This window comes from Pygoscelis adeliae, unplaced genomic scaffold, assembly GCF_000699105.1.
Source record: "Pygoscelis adeliae isolate BGI_AS28 unplaced genomic scaffold, ASM69910v1 Scaffold40, whole genome shotgun sequence".
Lineage (NCBI taxonomy): Eukaryota > Metazoa > Chordata > Aves > Sphenisciformes > Spheniscidae > Pygoscelis > Pygoscelis adeliae.
The window spans coordinates 819,334-844,779 of record NW_008823953.1 but is presented as its reverse complement, the minus strand read 5'-3'; the positions used below and the strand labels follow the sequence as shown (position 1 = coordinate 844,779).

The following is a 25,446-nucleotide window of genomic DNA, read 5'->3' as shown; positions in this document are numbered from 1 at the left end:
TTCCCTACAACCACTCCTTCTCTTTTAAAATGTATTCACTGTCCAAGGAAAAGCAATTCCAGGTATTAAAACAACAGGAAAAGAATATGTGAAAAATCCAAAACTATTTTACAACTTTGCAAGCTACCCTCTGTGAAAACAGAATTGCCAGAGTCGTGTTCCTTCAGTTCAAAATAATGAAGATACCAGATTTTGAACGCAGCAGTCCTGTTTGCAGATTTGTTCTTCAACATCGTATCTCTGCACCACTCCAAAGTCGGCCCACAGTCCTGTAATATTTCTGTTCTAAGAAGTCCCCAAGTTCCTCTGTGAGCACAGACCAGCACATACTAGTGAAGGGACTACGCCCTCAGCTACTGATTAAAGTGGCACAAGAACCATGCATCCCCTAGCTTTGCTAATAGCTGTGCCTACTACATATTTTATGGAGAAACTATCACTTTTCTTCCTGAAGAAGGCACCAGTGTGACTTCCGTGACATTCACCATTCCAGAACTGGAAGGTTGTTAACTTCTTCGGTTTTTGGCTAATTAGCTGTGCAGCTGCACAGACTTCAAAAGGGGTTCAGCACCCACAAGTTTGGTAATTGGGGTGTTCTGAAAACAAAGGCAAAGCACACAACCCATATTAGTCCCCTAAACTACCAGCCAGCACCCCAGGGTTAGAATTTATACTCGCTACTTATTTTCACAAAAAAGGGGAATTAAGAAGCAATCAGTAATTATTTTCCTAGTCAGAATGGAAACTATTACACATTTCTGTACTGTCACCTAACACACCATTACCTTGCATACAGTGACAAACTGCTGATCATTTCCAGCTCCCACCACAATGTAGCCATCCTTGGTCTTAAAAGCCTGGAAGAATAAAGATAGGTGATTAGCTGTAACTAAACTGTAAAATATTAGTATATCTTTTAAGTGAAAACTTTGTAAATAACGTTCAAATGACTTCCTTAAACATTTCCATTCAGATCCGATCTCTAGCCCTATAAAAGTGGCTCAAAGTCATCCACAAGGATGGATGCGGACCTTTTGATTTTTCTATAGTTGAGAAGTTATCTTGGTTAATAGTTTATTTGCTGAAAATGTGTCTTGAGGCATCCTGAAACTTCGCAAATGTGTCCCACACTCACAGAGACTGAGGATTTACCAGGATAACACGTACTCGCCAGGAGTTATTTACTCAGCTTCACTCTTAGCCTGACTGAGAGCAGACAGCTGCATTGAGGTGTCACAGACCCTGACCAAATACACACAAAAAAATAATTGCCAAATAGCAATGACAAGTTAGGGACTCTCATGGGGATGAAAGGGATAGGCTGTATCTTTCCAGCTCTTCAGCTGAAGATTAAGCTATCTCCTTGGTCAGCGGTCTCAAGATTGAGCTCCTGGAGAAAACGGGACTTCTTTTCCAGCTTTGAGGATTTATTTTTTTCTTTTGACTTCATTACAGTGGCCTTATTGGCACATTTCATGGTGAACAGAACATTTAACTGGGTAGGACATAACAGCTTTCATTTCAGTCTAAATCATCTCCACTTAGATTTTTACTGGAAAAAAGAAAATCTGTAATTAGCATCATCCTCAATTTTTAAAATTGTGTCAGGGCATCTTCTAAAATTGGATAATGCAAACAGATTCCCCTTTCCTCCACACCCCTTCCTTATACAAGGGTGTGTAACTGCAGTTTCAGTCATACATGTTACAACCACAATTTTTGCAAGCATTTGGGAAAAATTCTTTCGCTATTAATTTGACTTCACTGTAAGAGGCCAGCACAGGCTGGTGCACTAATGGTGATGAGACCTTGCGATACTTCCCTGCAGACGGCAAAACTCATCTTCCATTCTCAGAAATCAATTTTTTTATGAGCTATCATATCCTGATCTAAAGGTATGAATTCTTACTATAAATTTTGGTAAAATAACACACAAATATAAGCCCTGGTGTGGGAACACTTTAATAATAAAAAGTCTTCTCATGCCATTGTGTTTTTTTCTTCTTCACAAACAGGAATATGCTCTTCCAACTTGGGATTGTTCATACAGATACAACTACATCCACACTAAGACTCTTTTATCATCTGGTATAGTCAAAACTTTAAAATTATATGTGGAAAATTATGTCCAGTGAAATGCAAATAACTGAACATCATAGTTAGGATATCACTTGTTTGCTCTTGCTATGTTTCATTTCCTGGTAAATAGTATTGGTCAGTGATAAAGTTTAGCAATTTATTTTTCACACATTTAATTAAGCACTTCAGTCTAAGATTCTTAGCAAGCAAAGATGAAATTCAGTAAACATTTAGTCCCAAGCATGCAAAAAAAGTCCCACTGACTTGGCCCCAATACAGTAAAAGTCTAGAAGCATGCATAATATAAAGGTACTGCATACTCACGCTGAGGAAAGCAATAAGCACAGAAAAAATTGGGGAAAAGAATACAGAAAAGAAAGTTGTATATGAATGCATAAACATTTTTTAGATATATCTGTTCATGCAGATTTCTGTCTAAAACAATCGTGACAGAGCCTGGTCTAAGAATATATGAGAGACTTCCACCCCCTCCAAATAAATATCTTTTAGTAGGAACAGTGATGAACTAAAACTGTCAGTATAAACTTACTACCTTTAGTTATAGGCAAGATCTGTTTTCTGAACACCCTGCCCAAATCCTGACATGTCTTTGCTGATGCTCTGAATTCTAAAACCAGCCACACACATTTCACACAAATTATGGGCTAAACACTACACGTATCTGTGTGCATATGTAACACAATATAGTTTTTATTGGTGCGACCACCTACTACTTCCAGTAAACACAAATTAGAAATTCTTTTACACGTTCTTTTAAACTTCTAGTCTGGATGCCTGTTACAGACTGCAAAGCCTACAATGTATGTCATATGTACTTATATACAGATCCCCTTCCTCCGCACTCCAGAATATATTTAAATTGGTAGTATGGGCAAATCTTAAAGAGTTTACTATTTATCAGCAACTTAATTTGAGACTCGCATCTCTGTAAGAAGACTGCAATCACACAATAACTGCATACCACTATGAAACACGCATCTGTACCCATGGGCTGCCCATGCAGCAGCGGAAGTCACTCTAAATTTAAGGGCCTGGTTATTAGCATTTGTGCTTCATTTGCTTCGCGGAATGTGTGGGAAAACTGATTATTCTTAATTGCATTGTATGTCTAAAAAGCTAAAACAACAATCATGTCATCCTTACACAACAAAAATGGTATCATAATAAATGCAGCAGTGTCCTTTTCCATGAAGCTTAACTCAACTGTCTTTGGCTGCTATTTTAAGCTTCCCATTACAAAACAGCTGATTATTTGCCAGTCATTGCTGCTGATAAAGCAGAAATTTCCAAATGTTATTAGCACAATATTGATGCCAACATTTAAGGGTGATAACAATGGTTTTATTCATCACCCATAAATGTACGCACACTACAGGTTACCACAGGTTACTGTCTGGTCACAGAAAGCTTCACAATCTTATTATACAAAGGAGAGTAAGGGCAAAGTGCAGACAGATTTTAATGAGATTTTGTTTTGATAAACTGCTGTCCATCACATCGAATCATTTCACATTAGCGCAATAAAAGGCATTACACACACAAGGCAAAAGTCTTTTTTCCCTTCCCCTTTTGCTGAAGAATGGTCTTCTGACAAGATTCTTGAGAGCACGAGCATGATTTAATCTGTTACTCCCATGTGGTATCCTGAGCAACAGGACATCACTCAGTGAAGACAAGAAACAAAAACCAGGCAAAAAAATTAGTCCACATCTTATTCATGGAAAAGGCAGAGACAGACTGCGTAGCATCCAAAGACGTAGCTTTTCAGTATGGTGTAAAAAGCTTGCGGGGTTCTAGGAAGATAACCTGCAAATTCACACTGAACAATATATAGTACATGACGTCAACATATGTGTGTTCAAAGCCAGATCCCAAGGTCCAGTGTGCATGCATCAACACCTCACACTGACTAATGGATGTTACAGGACCTCATTAAGACTCAGCACTTTTCCGAATTTGATCCTAGGACACTGTGTATACCTGAGATACTTTGTGTACTGAAACATTTTAACATCTTCCCTAAGCACATGGAAGATAAACTCTACCCACCTTCAGAAATGTTCTAAGTGGTTTACAAGTATACTCCAACAATGCTATATAGACTATACAATAAAGATGTAGGCCAAACTTAACCTCAGTTTATTATCAGAATGGACAAAGACTTGCTGAGATAATGCGAGGCCAAACTAGCCAGTCTTTGCACTGCTCTAAGTCAATAGCCTTTCAAAATTTGCCAGCTTTAATGGTGTTAATAAAAGACCGTCAATCTCTTGGTTTTATTGCCTGCTTTATTAATTTTAAGCCCATATATGCTATGGCAATCATCAATCATACATAAATATCTTTCCATATGTTTCTATTTGCATGTTGATTCCACAAACAAAACTTTAAAATGTAAGGGACCAATTAAAAGATATGCTAATTCCAATAAAATGATCAAAAGTCCAGGTCAGTTTTCAGCATTTGAATCCAAAACACAGAAATTAAAACAACCAGAACATCTGCTGCTGCGTATGGTGATGCTTTACTCCCCTCCATCAGGTATTTATACACATTCATAAGATCTCCTCGAGCCTCCCCTCCACTCCTCCAGGATAAACAGTCCCAGCTCCCTCAGCCTCTCCTCATATGAGAGATGCTCCAAGCCCTAAATTATTTTCATGGCCCTGCACTGGACCTGCTCCAGTATAAGCATGTCCTTGTCCTACAAACCCCAGAAGTGGGCCCATAACCGGATCCACTGGTTATTCGTCCTCACTGGTGCTGAGCAGAGGGCAAGGATCACCTCCCTCGACCTGCTGGCAGTGCTCCTCCTAATACAGCCCAGGATGCCTCCTTTGCCACAGGGGCACACTGCTGGCTCATGTTCCATTTTTTTGTCCACCAGGACCTCCGGGTCCTTTTCTGCAAAGCTGCCTCCCAGCCAGTCAGCCCCCAGTCTGTACTGATGCATGAGGTTATTCCCTACCACGTCCAGGACTTCGTATTTCCCTTTGTTGAATTTCATTAAGTTCCTGTTAGCCCATTTCTCCAGCCTGTCAAGGTCCCTCTGAATGGCAGCACAACAACCTGGTGTATCAGGCACTCTTCCCAGTTTTGTATATTCTGCAAACTTGCTGAGGGTGCACTCTGTCCATCATCCAGGTCGCTAATGACCATGTTAAAAAGTACTGGCCCAGTGTACCCCTGGGGATGCCACTAGTGATTGGCCTCCAGCTGGACTTCATGCCACTGATCACAACCCTTTGAGCACAACAGGTCAGCCAGTTTTCATTCCACCTCAAAAATCTAAATCAGCACTGTTGAGGGAGGGCACAGTGAGGGCACGTCATGGTCTAGTCTCAAAAGCTACTGGCAGATCAAATCCAGCACGCACTGAAATATAGCCTCCAGCCATCACCATTAGCAGGCAGCTTCCCAGCACCACAAGGGCTGTCACGGTCAATTGCAAAAGATGCAAGCGCTATCCAGGCAGAAACTAGGTGTTACTTCTTCAGAGACTTCTCAGGAAGAAGAATTTGGAGGCCAAAAAATACTTGTCGAGACCAACAAATCATTGGGCTTTTGAAAGTGGAGGATTATTCCATTTTTAGGAGAGGTTAATAGCTTTAATTATCTGAACAAGCTACTGATTATTTTCATTACCAGTTACCGTATTGGCTCCTTTACTGATAATGGCAGTCAATGGTCAAAATATTTGAAAGCTTCCAGGCCTCCCCTTGGAGGAAGATTTGCACTACATCAGGTATGGTAAAAGGCGTGTATTACTCGTCTTTATGAGTTTTCTTATCTGATGTTCCTATGTGAATTACAGTTGGGATCTGTAAAGGTACTTACAATCCCTTTTCACTGGGAATAGCTGATGTATGTATATATACATATACATATGTATATATACACACATATATATATATGTATATACCCTCAGATTTGAAGTATCTTGCAAGACAGCACTGCCTTTTGATTCATAAAGTTGAAGAGTAGCATCTCTAAAAGTATCCATTGATGGATCATGAAGGGAACACTATTGCGGATAGTCACTATGTACTGGTGAGTTCTGGAGCAGGGCTTAAAGGGTAGTAGCTTTTGAATGCCTTCTAACTGCTGTTGGTTTTACAGAGCGACAGGCTGATTGCTCCAACTGGCATCATGAAGCAGCTTACTTAAGATTTTGGAAGATACCATCCCTTTATAAAGGCTAGATACAATATTTCTATAAGGTATTTGTTTGTCAGCACAACAGGGAGCGCTCTCGGATGGCATTAAGGGAGAACACTCCTCTGAGCTACTTCCCTAGGTTGGCATAGGAGTGAGCAGCTTTGTGTGAAGGCTGAATGAATCTTTGGGACCAGCTGGGGACAGTGCAGAACAAAGACACCTACTTAAGAAGTCTGTAAACGTAAAACCAGAAAAAGCTAAACCAATATTTTCAAACAAAGCTTTGAAACATATCACCAACATTGTTTAAAAAGAGATTAATTTTCATATGCCACTCCTTCCTTTCCCCTCCATCTTCCTTCCCATTTACAGCAGTCTCTTCACTCACTTACAGAATCGGCAAATAATTACTCATTAAAACACTATGTGACCATACATAGGTCTTGATTTGTGTGCTTGAAGTACTTCCCTGGTATTAATGGGTGTGGCCAAAGAGAAAAGCTGGTCTCTTGCAGGCTTGGAACCACAGAAAAATTACAATGTTACTTTTAATTTATTGCATAATTTGTCTTCAATTACACTTTGAAGTTTTCAGTGTGATATTTGATTCAATGCAAAGGTCATTTAAGGACAAGCATTCTCTAGTCTTAATGTAGATTAAAGGCTGCAATTAAGAAGGTGATGTATTCAGGATTTGACTGACCTGTACACAGGCTCTCTTCTCCTGCCATATGTTGATTTTTTTCTCTCTCCAACCCTATCAGACTCTGGCTCCTAAATACATTAAAGAGTAGGAGATCCTCAGTTTTGCTTCAGATCCAGAACGATTACATTCTTTCCAGATGGGATAAACTTGGCACATCATTTTTCTACCTTTACACATTGGTTTGAATAAAACGTCAGCTGTGCCACAGAACCATGGAGTAGTCACATTCTTTTTTCTTTCAAGGGAAGGGCACAATCCTTTCATAAAAACTTAATATTTAATTACTGCAACAAATGGGAACAAGACCAAGAAGTTTGGTCAGCGGTAGTTCTGAGCAATACATATAAATCATAAAGACCACACACTTTGAAACTATTTGCCTACTTTGCACTCTCTTCCAGTGAAAGCAAACAGTAAAAATAAAAAATGTAAATTTCATGGACTGGATTAATGTATGCTGAATGCTCTCACTGAGCAAACTGAAGAAGGGCATTCCACACAAAGATTTCACTTTTTCCCTCTGGTCTTCTCAACCCACACTACTTGTCTCTCTCTTCACTGCCATGTTGCGGGACGTACTGTCTTGAAACTTCACAGCTATCACAGTGTACCAGACAGATCAGTATTAAAGAATATCTGCAATAGTTCCCTTGCAGAGAAGAGAATTTTAACTGGATGCCATGAGCTTGTGGAAAGGTGTTTATGGTAAGACTGGGAATGATTACTTTGGTCTCTGAGATGAGGCAGGACACCAGCACCAATGTCAAGGAAAGCACACCACAGACTACCAACCGGGGAGACCATTCACTTCTACAGAACCCACAATCCATTAGACCATTTTTCTGATCAACCTTCAAGTTCCATATATGTGTGAGTGCAGAAGAAATGACTTTGCCTAACTGATCCAGGAGCAAAGTGGATGAGAACCATTAAATGTGCTCTGAATGCACCTGACTGAAGGGAGCAGCAAAGTTAACACAAAATCACAGCATCAAACAGGGATTATCTATATTTGGCATTATAGTGTATTACTCGCAACACTCAGGAAGCAGGACAGCCTAATCCTGCTCTCCAGACTGTGTCATGTTTTTATCCAGTTGTTGCCTAATGTGAGAAGTATGACGTGCTGGGAACAGACTGCAACCAAGGCCTCTCCAATCTCAGCTCAGTGTCCTAAGAAATAGGTTGGAGACAGGATCCCTCTCTCACTTACTCTTCTTCTGGTCATTTGCACTGTTCATTTCCCAATTGACTAGATGCAATACATAGATTTGTGATCTAAAAGTACCAGTTGGGCATACTATTTACCAAAAAGACTTTTATAGCTGTTACTTCGTATTCAACAGTGCAATGAACGTTAACTTTGGATTGCATGCCCTTATTTTTAGAGATGAGACTTTTCCCCCAATCATCTCAAAGAACATATGCTGCAAGGAAATGAAACCATTTTCGTTGTTTTCTAATGTGAATGCAATATACATCTAGCCTCACCACCCAAAAAGCCATTTAAAAACTCCTGGAAGAGCAGTGAACAGCTTAAAAGTGGGAAACTTGTCACTTTCCCAAATTTCTAAAATTTTAAATACCTAAACTATTCCTCAATTAAAAATAAATTCTCTGGTATTGTAAACTGGCATTAAAACTGTTCCTTGCTGTTGAAAAATAAAATATCAGGCACAGAATCACATTCTCCATTGCCACATTAGTTTTCCATTAGTTTTTCAACAATGAAATTACACACACGCAGACACGCACACACAAAATAAATAAACTTTAATCACAGTATCACACTGGAGCCAGTGTAATTAATGTTGTGTCAGCATTTCCATTTAAGCCACTATTTTCAAGAGGTTTATAGCACAGCCATAAAAATTCAGTTAGGTTGAAATTCAGCAAACAAGGTCTTATACAGCAAGCAACATTTAAGTATATATACAGACAGCAGCCAGTTACTACTTATATGGGAATTAAAATAGACGCTTACTGATTTTAAAGGGCACTGCAGAGCTATTTTTTTAAACAATATTTTTCTCAACATTTATAACAATCTCTCAAAAGCCTGAATCCAAGCTATGTTTCCTTACCCTTTTTCCTTCTCACACAATAGTTCACACAATTTCTTCCAATTTTGGGATTGTAAGCATTGTTTTTTTGTTTCACTTTTAAAGTAAAAGAATGCAATGAAAACATTTCTTTTGAAAAACAACACACATGACCACAGTCTGATCCTGATACAGGCCTCCAGGCATTACTGAAACAGAAATGACAAATAGTTCTTATACCTTCCAAAAATCGTAAGATATAGCTGTCTGGAAAATCTGAGTACTCAAATATGAGGTTTTAAGAGTGCTATTTAGAATTTAATTCTAAATGAGGTCCTATTTCTGTTTTCAGTAGAAATCATCAGAGCAGGATTTGTGTCATTATTGCTGTCCCTTTTCCCTCTCTACTCTCGGCTTTAAGTGATGTCATGGTACAATTTCCAAAGGTGAGCTTTGTAGTACTGCCTACCTTTTTGGTACCTTATACTGAGCCAATCAGCCTGGCATTTCAAGCTGCAGACAGATGACCCAGTGCAAGCAAACTAGAACTCAGACTGGGCAGGCAGTGCTATTAACTTAAAGGTCCTAATAACTTAATGCCCTGCTATAAAGAAGGCTCTTCAAAAAGCCAAGCTGAATCATTTGTTTCTCTGACAACCAGCCAACCGAGAAGAGCAAGGGATCAAATTAGCACTGATGCTGATGAAAATCAGCAAACACACCAATGAAGACATAACAATTACAGGGGTGCAAAATTGGCTGCGTTTCACAATTTGGCACTTTCACAACTTAAAATAAACAGCACTCATATTTGAAATCTGCCATTTAGCTGCAGAACAGGATGGACAAAGGCAGGAGAAACTCCATTCTGCCAGTGTGCCTTTGCCCTATTTTGGAGTTTTTTCAATCAATGTATCTCTCAAACAGTATGTGATCCTATGTACTATTCAGTAGACACAGTATGGTGAACTAAGGATGGATTTTGAATATTTCAACTTTGAGTTTTCACTATCCTTGATTTGTGGTTTTAAGTCAGACTCATTAAGGTTTATTGCGTGTAGTTTGTTTTGGTTTAAAACACTACTTTATCTCTAATCAAGGATTTAAAAATTGAACTGCCCAGACATCGAGGATGCACACTATTTAAAGTCCTGAATTTATGCCAAAAAAAAAAAAAACCATTGCCAGGCCATAGGCATAATGCTAGTGAGATCTATTTTAAAAAAAACTGAAAAATAACGCTTGATGAGTGGAACACATATGTCTAAAAGAGTCAGAAGTCCCTTTCTTCTTCACTGTCCTGTAAATTTCTATTAGATTTCCTTAAAACTATAAAATTCAGACTTCTGTTTTTCTCTAATATTCTTTTTTTATCACTCCCCTTTAGTCTGAGAAATATTGAAATATAATATCACATTACTGCAATTACAATCTTTCATCTACCTCAAATTTAGCATTATTCCAATTGTTAAAGTTTGAAAATCACTACAATTAGATATTAAAACATTACAGCTTTTGACAGTTTAAAACTGTGCTGGCCAATATTTAACCAATTTTTCATTCTAGTAACTAACAAGTCGAATTATCTGCTGAGAAAGAGCTGAGGAAATCTGCATGGGAGTAGCTACTATTTTGTTTTTTAGCAAAGTTCTTTACATCTATGGCTTGTAGAGTGTTTTTGCATAATAAACATAACTATCCTTTACAAAAGAACTTGTTCTGGAGAATCAACACAGTATAAGTGTGCTTCTATTGTCACAGCCTAAAATCTACATCAGATTTTATCCATGTTTGTACAAAATCATCTCCTTGCACCCCTCGCCCCCCCAAAGTCTGACAGACATAGCTATGCCAGTCAAATGGTGGGAGAAGGCAATAGGAGGAGACAAAAGGAGGAGAAGTAGAAAATCACAGCTTTCAAAAAAGATCCCCATTTTTTCTCCTGCAGATTCAAAAGGAAAAAGAACTTAGTCTCCACGCAAAGGTACATCATGCTGTTCTTTAGCAAACATACTTGATTCTTATTAATTACTAGGTTTATTTCAAGGTTTCATCTTGCCTTACGCTGTCATAATTTTTTTTTGGCTCTGGGTGGCCAAGGGACAGCCTCTCTCTCATACAAGAGAGTATGAACACCCAAATGACAATTCTGATTTAATCATAGGAGAATCATAGGAGTCTGGGCTTATTTAGGGCAGGATTCTGACTCTGAAGATCGCCCAGTACCACAGAGTTTTGATTTCTTGGCATGACCAGCCAATTTACTTCCACTGTCAATCTAAACCCTTACTTTTCACTTTCTTAAAGAAATGCCCAATTGCAAACCACAGTGGCAATTTAAAATGTTAAGAACCACGACTATATTCACCTCTGCCAAACACTGTGACATCAGGTAAAGTGCAAAATTACTACATTTTTGCCACAGATAATTGCCATAAATTGATACTGAACACTGTACCAGCATCACTGTCCCTCAGCCAACTGACAAGTGAGCACAAACATATACCGCTTCCGCTAGTGTCTTTTGCAAAAAACATATTGTTTTACATACTTTCATAACAAATAATTTACAGAAACTAAACCAAAGCAAGTACACACAGCACTGGAATTAAATTAGTTGTCAGTCACATGTAGTCAAATATAAGTTTAAAGCTACCCAGCTACTGCTACCCATATACCATAGCACAGCCATGTTACAGTCTACACGCTAACAGCAAAGATCTCCAGTAAGAATGAACATCTCATAAAGAGCGGATGATCCTTGTTACAGAAATGATCCCAGCTATTGAGGGGCCCAGTCTGGCTATGGCTGAGGGATGGTGCCAGCAAGTCCGGAGGAACAGCCTGGCACCTGGCCTTCATCATGCTCTTGCCTCCCTCTTTGTTGAGCTGGCGAAGTCAAAGGGCTGATCTCCTAATGATCCAGATGGCCTTCTGGTGACACTGGGGTTGGCATCAAATGGGCAGCAGCAAGCCCAGCACACAGACCTGCCATTGTGCTGGGAAGGACTAAAATGGGCTGCTGGCAGCAGCTTGGCCTGTTTTTGCACCCCTGATGACAGCCTGAAGTGCTGCCTGCCCACTGTTCCCTGGAGTTGGCTACGAAATGACCTTTCACAGAAACAAGGTTCTTGTCCCTCGATTATATGAAGCTGATTATCTGATTGCCTCACTTGGGGAGGGGGAAGAAGGAGCAAATAGGGAGAAGAGGTGCATGGATTTGTAAGGGCACTCTTCCTCCCCGCCAGGGTGTTGATGTAAGCATTAGGGTGTTCTACAGCTTCCTTTGTAACAATACCAAAAAGTAATACATAAAGAAGAGTAACAAAATGCATTTAAATAGTTATATTAATTAAGAAGAATAGAGACAGCTTTCAGTAGCAGTGGGATACTGGTACATTTCATTTCCTTCCAGTATACATTTTCTTTCACAGTTACAAAGCTTGGGCATTTTATTAGACATTGACAAAGCTGTGCTTATAAGTGGAAAAGATCGCTAGTGAAAATTATGCAGGGAGGCATACTAATTTTCACATCAAGTTACGTACTGAAGCATAAGACTTTTTAGACAAAGAATGTGTTTCTCCAGCTACTTGATTTGTCTTTTTCTTTTCAAAATCTGTACAAGTTAAAACAAAATACACCAAGTGAGCAAACAAAGCAACCTTAAGCTGCCATAAAGAATGTAAAATCAACTGAAACAAGTGGGACATATGGCTGTCCACTGGACTTCAGCTTCCAAATGAAAATGGAGGTCCTATAGAATAAAATTTGTATTCTTTTAACATACAAAGAAACCCCTGGTTTCCAAATGTATAAAACAGGAGGACAGTCTTTCCCTCCCCCCACAGAAGTTTAAAGCCCGCTCAAAATCATTTTGGTCCTAAAACCTGATGGAACAGGTAAAATAACAGGAAGTCTATGGTGGCATATGATTGCCTACCCTGAGTGTTTTCGCATTTCAAGGTTTAAATTAGATAATTTGTGTTCCTCTGTAAGAGACTCTGCAGAAATACCGAGGCCAGCTCAGGCTAACTGCCTTCACATTTGTCCTGGTTTTCAACGGTTTGCTCAGTTGGGCTCACAGAACATGAAGTGAGCCCCATCTTCCTAACAGCCCTTCCTGAGCTGCTACAAGTGCAATAATACTTGTAAAATGCAATACACAATGAATACACTGCTAATAGTACTCAGGCTGGGACCCAGGGGTATTTCAATAATACCTATTTGGACAGCAGCGTACATCCCTTTGTACAGCAGTGGTCATCTACTTGGATGTTTCCAAAAACCCCATGCTGCTAGTCTGCTGTTGACATCCAGAATCATGAACTTAAGACAGCAAGAAGAAGGGAATCAAGATTTCCACTGATCATTATTAAATTTACACTGTTAAAATGCCACCTACAAAAAACAGTCTGCAGAAAGATAGACAGCTTCAGGAGGCACAGTTAGGTTTTCCCTCTCCCTTCTCACATCGGTTAGCAGAATGTAAACTTAAAGATCAGAAAACAGTTATGTCACAAATGTGTGTTAAAACAAGGGTCACGTATGAGGCAGGAAAGGTGCAGGCACGTCAGAAGAAAGGAAAGAAAAAGCATTCTTATTATGTACCTGGGATCATGTTTGCTCCCATCCAGACAACAACAGAAGTAGCAAATAGTAAGAGGGCTTGAACATTTTCCTAGACAACTCTTCTATCCAAAACACCTCTTCACATAAGAAAGGGAAGGAAGGAAGGGATGGGAATTCTGTGAACCCTAACAACCGCAGCTGCCAGTCATTCTGCCAACTGCTCCGCAAGCTGCGCTTTCCACGCAAGTGTCCACAGCCAGATGTCCGAGACAGTGGTTTGGCAGAGCAGTATTTTGTGGATATGGACCAGCGTCAACTTGAATAATGACAGATGCAGAAGTTCCTAAACCTCATTAGACCCACAGAAATGAGCAAATACCTGATTCAAAAAGGGTGTACTCATTCTAAACCTGACAGCTGATTTCAGAGTTAGACCTGGATTTTTTGGAAGAAAAAAGAAAGAATTTAGATGGCAAAAAAAAGAAAGTGTGCAGTGTTTTAGATTAAACTCTCAAACTAGGACAACCTAATCTGATGAACTGTTGTTTTACATTCTGAGGAACCGTAATATGATTTGTTGTTCCGAAAATTACTGTTGTGGTTTAAAGTATCCAACAGTTTTCCTCCTGCTAGAACCAATAGCAATAGTTGTAGAATTAGTGGCAGCAATGACTTGAGGGGCCATTATTTTAGCTATTAGCATTTAGGGAACATTTTAACCCACTGAATGCTAATGGACTTAACATAAAGGAAAATTAGAGAGTCACTGCATAGAGCACATCAGTAGCCTGAAAGTCATCTACAGATAGATCATCACCATCGTTCCATGTTAAGTCATCAAAACAAAAACATGTAACTCATTCTAACTGGTATCTCCATCCTAACACTGCGTTTCTTTAATTTTCCCAAGCAAAACCACAATGCCTGACTCTCCATAGAGAAACGATCTCTACATGCTTTTCATGATTTTCTGTACCCTACTGGCTAAAACAGATTAATATAGAGTCTATGGAAAAGAGCTAAGGAACCAAAGCTCTTAAAATGCGATATAAGGTGTGAATTGAGGAGTGAAAGAACAAAGATTGTCCTTTTTGTGAAGAATTTGAATGCAAGTGCCTTTGTTGGCTAGAGCAGCACAGGGGTGGCAAGTACCAAACAGGAATGCAGGAAAATGTATGTCATCATTGCAGAGCTAAATGTGACTCTAATCATAAACTTGGATAAAAGGTTTTGATAAGTGTTCAGGAGATCAGTTTGCTTTCTTGGCCCAGCTGGCATTTAGACTGAAATAAAACACAAGCTCTAACACTGCTTATTTTTTAGTATGGACATAGTCATAAACAGCCCGTAGCGAGATTACAGGCAACAATCTACTCCTAATGAAATCCATCACTGCTCCCCTCAGATATGTCACAAAGTTTGCATGTTTCAAAAGCAAGCAGACATATAGCAACTTTATTGTCCAAAAACTTCATTGACCATGCCATTTTGCCTCAGTTGGCCAAATCATACCAACAGCATGTAATTATATACTGCTAAGAACACAAATTTTCTGCTGCCAGGTGTTCTCACATTTTGCTTCTTTTTGAGGCAGGATGGCTGAGAACGGTCTAGATCCATTAAACAACTGTGGATCTAGTGACTCCACATTTGAGGCAGAAATAAAGTAAACTGCTGTCTAAATTTAAAAATAAAAAAAAAGATGGGATCTCCAGATTATCTCTATCCCCCACATTCTTCCCCCATATCCCCATTCATGGGCCTTTTAGCTGGATGACCTCAGCTTGCCTAACAAGCAAATTTTATTCTTTCTGGATGAAGGCTGCGCAAATTTGTGGCTTCAACAGACCTCTCACACTTTCTCTCAAAAAAAAAAAAGATGTTATTTCAGGGAGATCAACATTTTTCAGCCCTCTGGCTTTGAAGCAGTCACTGAAATACATAATTCCACGCTCTGGGCACCAGCAAAGGACTGGCCAAAAAACAAATCACGGTAAAGCAGCAGTAAAGGATCACTGAAAGCTTTGGTATTGGTAAGTACCCCCTTCATCTGTAAGTCCTAGTTATGCACAGGCACAGCAAGCTCTTTACAAAGGTCTAAGAGGGTGTCCTCCATGTTGGAGGAGAAGCCATGCCAGATGTGCAAGAAGATGCATGAGGATTCTGCAGCTATTCAACCTGCATCAGCTGTCTCCATATCTACACAAGAAACCTGGCAAAATCTGCTGCTGACTTCTTAGGGCAACAAGCTACTCTTGAAATGCTTTTGCACTGCAGTTCATGCCCAGAATTTTCTGCTCTTCCTAAAATAAGAGTTGCATTCATGCCAACAGATGGAAGATATCATCATCTAGAGTTGGATCCATGCCTTGCTACTGGATGGAACAAAAGCCATGGAAGTACTTTAGCTAGTTGAGTTAAAAACTTTTTTGTATAGTGGCCTGTGGAAGAAAAGTTTTCCCACAATACACTGCAGAAAAATTCATCCAGTGATGCATCTTAGTGAAATACCTGTAGAGCTTTCTGTGCTTTAACCCAGTGCCAGTGTAGATACAGTACTCTGATCTGACTTGCATATGGATTTACAAGTAGGTGCTCTGTAGTAAAAACAGTTTACAGCAACTATGCAAAAAAAAAAAAAAAGAAACCCAGACCAACTCCCCAAAAACCCCCAACACATGGAGCAGCTGAAAAAATATCCCGTCATAAGCAGGCCTGTCACAACAACAGAGAATAGAATACTCTAATGTGAATGGAAGAGATTGCATCAGAGAATGAGAGAGAAATCCCTAGTCCTGGATCTCGCAGTTTCATGGACAGAGAGGGGAAATCAAAAGGTCACATATGTATGTCAGGGAGTATTTGAGGAATCCAAGGATGGGTGCTGTGATGGGAAAGAGGGTCGTTTCCCTTCGCTAAGAGACAATCCCAATCAATGCTTTACTAAAGAGATTACAGGAAAACTAGAATAGAGAAGGGGCTGCCAAATCCCCAGCCATGAAACTCCGACATTCAGCAATTCTCTGAAGCAACATCTTGATGGTTGAACTGTACTGTGGGTCTACCATGGTACTATCATTCTACATAGCTATTCTCCATCCTGTTCAGTCATATTCACAAAGCGGTTTTCTTTCTCCCTCTGTCTCCAGACTTTTCTTTTTCATATGTAAGTCTTTTTTAGTGATATGCTCCGTTATACTGAAGAGCAAAAGATTTATCACCAAACACTTCAGCTCTCTCGTCTCGTGGGCTGTAATTTTTTAGACTGTGAGTGAGAGACCTTTCCATTTCACTGCAACACCCAAGAGACTAGTTTATCTGGAATGTGAATTACCTGCACCTTCAGTAATTTCTACTCAAGAGAAAATTTAAACTACCATTCAAAACTGACTAGAGCTCCATCTGTTGTGAAAAAGCTACATTATTTTAGACTTCTGTCTCTTCACCTCCCAGCTCTTGTCCGCTGCATCCCTCCAAATGTCAAATAATGACAGAAAGGGTGCAAGTGACTTGGACGCTGTTGAGGTTTCTTGCTATCAGTGAAAGAACTAAAATACCTCTGAGAAATCTACAACCGTCCTTCTCTCAAGTCAGCTTCACCTTATCAGACACTAGATTTTACTCTTTGACTGTTTGGCAGGTCATCTCTGGCTTTTAAAGTGCTAAGGGCCTTTCCCTGACTTGACTGGAGATTGCTGAAGAATTGCTGAGCCTCCCCTTTGGAATCCTTGAAGCAATGTCCTTAGGCTAAAATGTCAAGATAAGATTTGATGTCATTGCCCGTTCTCCTCTGCATTTTGCATCCACAGTCTGGCATCCTATAAAGCACAGTTTCTGCTACCCTCACTACAATTTCTAAGAAACAGAGGGAAATGAAACTTTTTAAGAAAAGTAGGACAGAAATTCAATTAATTGCAGATACTTTAAAAACTCTGTAATACTTTCATTATTCTGTGTTAGTAGTACTATTAACTACTTCCTTCACCAGTTAAGTGTTTTGGGATTTGGGGGGTTTTTTAAATCAAGCTTCTGCAGATTATAGCCATTATAACTTACCACTAATTTTTTAACATTTCTGAAATCCAAGCATGACGCTGGCTTCTCTTCACAGTTTCCCATTTCCATTTTAACAGAATGTTGCGTAGCAGAGTTTTAAGGATAACTTTTGGAGAAAAAAAAACCTATTTATTAGGGACTTGTTTTATTTCAATTGGCAAGAAAACATAAAGAAAACAATTACAACTGTTCCAAAAAGTCTATTCACCAAACAAAGGCAAGCATTAAAATAAAATTATTTTTCTGGTTTCAGCTGCTAAGAGCAACGTAACTCATCGTTCAGGATCAAACCACCGATGTCTACTCATAACAGGGTACGGTTATGTAAAATTAAGGCTGGCACTGCATTGTGCCCAGATATTTGAGGTTTGGATCCTTAACTATGAATTTCCTTCCTTTTATGATCTTAAGCCAGAGAACAATAGCTGTGTTTTAATCTTGCCTTTTGTGAATTTTCTTGGTTTTTTCTTTCAAGTGTTTACATACAATGATACAGCCCTGAGTGATCCACAAAGTAACACATCATCCAAATCTAACTGTTTACCACATATGCTATGATATCATTCAAGGTTGAATGAATCAATTTTTTTTCCCATGGAATGATAATGGATTCATAACAAAGTAGTGGATTTTTTTTTAACGTCAGTCACCCATGTCCACATCAGATGGCATGCTTATAATTAAAGGCTGCAATATTATGATTCCCCAAACTTATTCTAAATTATTCTCAAATGGAAAGAGAAAAAGATATCTGGAAAGAGCCTTCATCAGCATTACCAAGTCCCTTTGTTCTTCTCATTTTATAAAGATTACGTGACTGGAATTCCGCACCAGATTCTCTTCAGCCATTGCAAACTGGTTTGACTTTACTACAGTCAACAAACAATAAAAACACACCATTTCATGAAATAAAACCAATTTGCACAAGCTAATTATCTTCTCATTCTCCTATTTTCTTTTTTTATTACAATACCGGCCATGTAAAATATAGGTGCATGAAAAAGAAAACTACGAAGATGCTGAATAAAGATAAACTCATCCATTATTAGTGAGAAATTCTACAATACAGAAGGTTTTAGAACTTTTGTTCAAGTTCCCCTGGAAAACGTAAACTGTTTAGCTTTTATTAAATAAGATGGCAGGGGTACTTTTTTTGCTAGTTGGGCAGGAAGACCAAAACAACTCCCTCCTTCAAGCATGCCTGGTTTCATCTCAGAGACAAAGGAACAGGCTTCTAAAAACAGAACTTTATGTTATAATTGTTAACATATTATTAAAAATGACACCTTTTCTGGATATCCACCTGATATTTCACCTTCCTATTAAATATATTGGATCTGATCCTCATTCTATGCTAAATGTAAGTACAATACATAGGGATTCAAGTTTCCTTAATTTTGTCAGTGCCACTCCACCTTATGGATTCAGAACTAAGATGCTAGTGCTCTTCAAAGCATGCTCTCCCCCTGCTTTGTTTCACAGATGAAACTTCATTAACGGCTAAAATGGCACCCACTGCAGAAATCCAGGTTAAAATAGCTTTTGGTCAGTTCTGACACCACAGTATAAACAGAGTAGCACCTTAACCCTCAAAATTTCATTGAAGACTATACTTTCTGTGATATAACTAAGAGTAGCACAACCAGACTCTTTGCTTAGACTGTCATTCCTTTGTTTTGCAGCCAGGTAAACCTCTGGACACATTGTTTCCACTCCTACAACATTTTTAAACAGAAGACAGAGGCACCCATTTCTTGCACCCAGTTCTGTGGCATGCACAGAGAAATGCAACAACAGCCTTGTTACTCAAGGAATACAAAACCTGTCGTATACTAGAGGCACCCATAGTGTTGGTATTCCCAAAAAGGAGACGAGTTGCAGCATGTATTTTCTATTCTCCTCTTTCAGGAGGAAGAGAAGGCTCCACTCTGGTCTGTGTACTCCAGAGTAACACAAGATTGGCATTCAGATCAGACACAATCAATAAATCCATGCTGCATCTTCAGTGCTACTCTCAAAATCAAATTCATTGTCATTACAGAAAAACTGCCTGCAAGTGCAACCCCCAGCAGAGCTGGGGCATGTGGGACTTCGGCAGCAGACCCAAATATACCAGGGAGCTTAATGTAGCTCTGGGTGCACCTGCCGAAGCCTAGAGATGATCTATATGGATGCAGTGCTCCATATAGACTCAGTGCTTTTGGGAATTCACAGAATGATGTACAATAAAAAAGCTTAAATTAGTATAAAATAGTTTGGTTTTTTTTTAATGGGGTTGGACTTTTCATAATATAATCTTTAACCTTTATTTACAATGCACAGGGATTGCAGCCATTCTCTCTAACAGGTTTTGTCTCTGAAAAGTAACACCTACCTCCCCGTAGGAGCATAGAGGATAGTCAGTCTAAGCCAGGATTTGTTCCCTCTGCAGCAACCAATACAGTGCCACATGGTAACCTTACATTTTCAGAGGACTACCTTCTCTCTTGTTTTTGCCACGCTTGGCTTTTGCTTGATTTCATTAATGTTTTCTGACTATCTGTAGGGGCCACGCAGATGCCACAGTCTTGCACATTCCTAATATTGGAACAATCAGACAAAGTTTTTAAAAATGTTCAAAAAAACAAGGTGGCAAAAGAAAATGTCTAAACTTTAAGTAAATAAAAGAATATTAAGACCTGAAAGATATTTTACTTTTTAGATTTTTTCCCACCTTTCAGTAATTTTTATTTATTGCTTTTAATATATTGCTCTCAATTCCAAATGTTTAAAATAAGAGGCTAAACATCCAATAGAGGAAACAGTAAAAAAAAAAAATACATTATTGCTGCACGGAACAGACGTATTGCCTTTAAATATCTATGTCCCATAAATTAATAATGCTGGAGGAATAGGCTAAGGTGTAAAATAATCTACATAACCAAGTTCTACTGTATTTGCATTCTTCATGGAAAAACACTTTCTCATCAGAATGAATTTGACATCGTCATCAAAAAAATACTTATCTTGCCTGCATCTTTCTTTTCAATACACAAAAGAACACATTCATGATGGTTTGCTTTCCATAATGCATAATATTATTGTGCAACGTGAAACACTTTTTTTTTTTAAAGTAACTATTTATGAAGGAAGCTAAATCTAGCATTAAAATTAAAGTGTGCTTTCTGTCTACAGAGGAGACTTCAGAAAAGTAAGGCCTTCCCACACAGATTTGCTACAGTCAACCCAGCTCTGGCGATACTATACTTCCAGGATGGAGGTATAAATCTGTTCTCCTTGGCCACCCTACTGTCAGGATACCAATGGCCACAGGGATTCATGTAATCTCACTATTTAGGAACCTTCCTGAAAAAAAAAACTAACTTCTTTTATTTATTTGTTGGTAATCTGGAGCACTAATAGCTGTTGAATTGTAACAACTGACCTAATCTGGCAAAGACTGATTTAAGGATGAATGTTCTAGCCCCCTTCTGGTTTTGTCTTATTTACATGAACATTTATACCAATGTAAGATGTTAACACTTTATTTTAATAAATAAAAGTTTTTGTTATTTCATTTGTTATCTCAACCACCCTTTCAAGCTATGTTAAACAAGAGATGTTTAAACAAATGGCTGATCAGCAGCTAAGCAAAAGAATTCTAATCTAACACAGCTTCTCTCATCTGCTTCAGGATAAACTTTGCACAGCCTTTTTTTTCTTAACAAGCACAACCAACAGTTTATGTGGTAATCCAAATTGGCAGGAAAGCCTAGAATTATTTCTTTTTATTAAAATAAATGGAGCTACAAACACTTGGTGGTCAAGACGACAAGAAAAATCTAGAGGAAAACTCACTTCAAAATTCTTTTAAAATGTTTCTTCTAATACTTTCAGATTTTGTACAGAATGTGCATCTTAGTTAAAAGGAAGTTTCCACTGAATAATTACTTAAAGAAATTAACCGTATCCTAGAATGACTAAAGGTCTCATTAGACTTAATGTTTCTTTTTTGAAAAGAATATCTTGTCCCTGTTTAGACTGTGAATCCCTGTCCCCTTGGGGTAGGTACTGTCTGTTATCCATGTATGGGAGGAGCCGCTGGCACTGCCACACTGTAAACCAACAATACCACTGAAAGCACACCTGATCAGCCTCGTGTTTTGTTTTTCGTCAGAAGCCAAGCAAGCTATGTATATCCTAACACTTTACTTCTACCAACAGCTTAAGAAACAAATCCAAGACCTTCCAGAGAGCGGAGCTATGGTAGACCTACACAGGCAATTTTCCTGGTGGGAGAACAGCCTACGCTGTCAGAAAAGTTATTTTGCTGGTATAGCCTATTTGAGTTCCCAAAATAGTTACATGCCAGGAAAGTAACCCCACTTCCAGTACAACTGTTTAGAGCAGAGCTTCTGCCAACATGGCTATGTCAGTTGAACTGTGATTTTTCCCACACATCTTACCAATATAACTATGCCGGCAACACTTTCAAGTATAGCCAAGCTTAGCGTGTGAAGCAATTGCAAAGATCATCTTTTTCCATGTCTCCATGTGATACGAGTTTTATGTGAGATGGAAAGGTTATTAAAAATCTGTCAGCCCAAATGCCCTGTTTGCCAACTGGAAGGAAACACCACAAAAGATACACAGAACAATAGTCAAAGGAAAATGTTGCTGCATTTTCATCATATGAAGGAGGATTAGGGGGTGTGCAGTAATTTTTTTTTTTTTTTTTTTTAATTAACAGTGTCTTGCTTGCATTAATTACAAGAAACATTTGAGTCAACTGTTCCCGGCTTGGATTAATTTCATGATTCAAATTATCCTGAATTTACAACACATTTGTGTGTGTTTCATATTGGGACAGTTTTAATCTTTGTAAATTGAGAGCTACAATCTGTTTCATTTGATTGTATTCCATTACACTTTGTTCTCTTATAATAACTACCCTTCAGAATTCAAAAGGCTTATCATTTTGAGCTGCAGTCAAAAATAAGAAAGACTGACTTCAGTACAGAGCTGGATTTTCTGATCCTCTTTATTCATGAAGGAAGTACCAGCTAGCTTTGGGGCTGCTCAGATTTACATGTGCACCAACCTTGATGGAAAAGTGTTCTGAACATTTTTTTTCCCCTAGGATATATGTCAGGTATGGAAGATATGGAAGAAGTGTGAGCTACTTGACGTAAAAATACAACAAAACCGTTCTATGCAGCTGTAGTCTGCAATGAATACAGAAAGTCACAGACTAGCAAAATTTATGAGCAAAATGTATCTATGTGCATGGATCTTTCCTGTGCATAATTCTGTTGGCTTCACACACATGCTGCTTCCATGGTTCCCAGTAACATGGTGGTTACAAAATAGTCTCGTGACTGTGTTTCAGGAGAAAGGCAGGCCTTCTTTTAGGCTAGTTCTTGTATCACTGGGGAAAATCCAGTAGTAAATTAAATCAAATTAATTCTGTCAGAGTAAAATATTACAGTTCTTAAATAAACAAAAGCCTAGACATAAAATTTGAGTTTGAAACACCCTTTACACATTCCTTCTCATTATGTGCTCTGAAAAACAAATCAGTTCATTCACTATGGGTCAGATGCCCAGTAACTCACACAATCAGAACATAATACAAGTCATAAGGCAAGACCCAGAACTGCCACACAACCCAAGCCATTTCACATCCTGAGTTATTTTTAGATTTGTAGATAATCTTCATATCTGGGTGATAAATACTTCCATAACAGTGGTTTGTGTACAGCCATCAAAAATTTTGTGAAGACTCAAATGCTTTTTTGGAATTTAATTAGGCCACTGGATCAAATGATGACACTTATATACTCACCATCTTAATAAAAGTTTACCTGTCACATTTAATAATGCATCAGCTTTGATACACACATTTAATGAATTACAAAAATATCTACATCATTTTATGAATTCCTTCCTGTATCATGAAACACTATTTATAACTGTAACTTCAGTACGGACTGGAAACCTATATGCATACTCTTCCCTTGAGGCTGACAAGAGTATCAGGAATGATTTCACCCCTGTATACTTCTCTCCTGGTAGAACATAAAGCTGGCTCTGAGATTAAAAGGTCAGACTTGATTGCCTGTCTAAATTGATTCAATCAGGACTGTGACAATGACATTTCAACTTCAGATGAAATCATTTGTTTGAGTTATATTTATAGATTTACCTGACTACTGAGAATACAAATACATAATGAGATGTATTTTAAGAAAAGCATACTCCATTACATAAGCAATCAAAAAATCCACTGCAGTAGTCACTCCTATGCACTACCAAAACTGTAAGCTTTAGTGTTTTGTGTTATCATTTTAGAGAAAGGACTTACCAACATTTTCAGTGTACGGTATTATGCTACACTATTACGTGGAAACAGTTCCAAGGACCTGGATGACCCCTCCGCAGTCCTTAAGATTTTACAGTACAGTGATATAATGTTCTCCCACAAAATATTACTCTCTGAAGAGCCTGATAAATGTTTATCTTTGGCTCTTTGCCCTTCCTGTTTAAACAGTATGGTTTCTATACTCTTCGATAAATATTCTGGTTTAAATTTAATGTTTTCGTACCCAAGCTTCTAACAGTTCTACGCTTTTGAAATTCATTCTGTTGTCTGCTGTAACTACACAGATGTCACCAGACAACATTCTTGGCTTGACTGATTAAAAATGTAGCTGTTCCTAAAACACCTAAGTCATGCCACTCTACCAGATACATTCAAAGTTCCTGTACACATTTTATTTCATCTTGCAATACAGTATCTTTAATAAATTGCACCAGGCTGCATAGTCCGGATGAAGTCTACATGCATTTTTTTTTTCAAACTGACAGGTCCTATTTTATTTATGAGAGTACAAAACTTGCATGGGACTCTTTAATTTTAGACAGAAGGACTTTAATGATGTTTGGCTCATCCACATCTTTGCATTTTCCGCCAGGTCAGCAGCTGAAGGCCTTGCACTTCTGTACAAAATCTAATAAAATTATGGAAAATGACAGCAAAGAGAAAATTAATGCATCTTAAATGTATTTTAAAACATGATACAGTCCAAAAGGGAAAAAAGAAAATGGGAAAATGTACATAAGAAAAGGGGCAGGCTATGAGGAACAAGAAAAGAAAGTATATTGGGGGGGGATCAAACAAGCTACACAGAGAGAAAAGATAACTGCTTTGAGAACAACCATTTCTTAAGCTGCGGCTTTATATAGTCACCCCTAACTGATTGAAAAGTTGATGTCCAATCTGATGTCTCCAGTGGAAAGCCTGTGGTATTCTCACCTCAGTCCCTAGAAGACAGTAGTCCTCAACATTAAAACCACATACAGTTCAGAAAATTGGCCATTCTTGTTGAGGGAAACCTAGGACTTAAGCTGTTCAGGAACTGAACTTCCTCTCACCCCAAAGCGGGTGCGTCCTGTTGAGCCCTAGTGAATCAACATGGACAACTTCTAGAGGTTGCCACTTTTTTTAAAAAACGGACTTACGTTTTAGGCTCTACCTTCTTTCTTTTCCAGAAACGTTTACCATAACTATTCAGAAACTGGATCTATACTAGTAGAGTTCCATACTTACTCTGTTTGAAATACAGTAAGCTAAACTAGAAGCGCCAGTTACACTTGTAAAATGGTACTTAAACTGAAAAACAAAACACATTTGAACATATGAGATATCAAGCTGAAAGAAAAATGCATACTGCTGCAATGGCTGAAAAGCTGCTGAACTTTGCTTTTTTTTTTTTTTAAACATCATTATCAAGAGCTATGTTGATCCAGTTGGGTAGTTTTTTTCTGCTGATC

General features: G+C 38.5%; 1 protein-coding gene across 1 annotated transcript in view; it reads right to left on the bottom strand.

Moving 5' to 3' along the window:
* Nucleotides 1-25,446, bottom strand: part of SUGCT (succinyl-CoA:glutarate-CoA transferase) — a 326,679-nt gene that overhangs the window by 210,776 nt on the left and 90,457 nt on the right. The window contains exon 9 of the mRNA XM_009321484.1: nt 786-857. Coding sequence (XP_009319759.1) covers nt 786-857 — 72 coding nt within the window. The remainder of the gene's footprint in view (nt 1-785; nt 858-25,446) is intronic.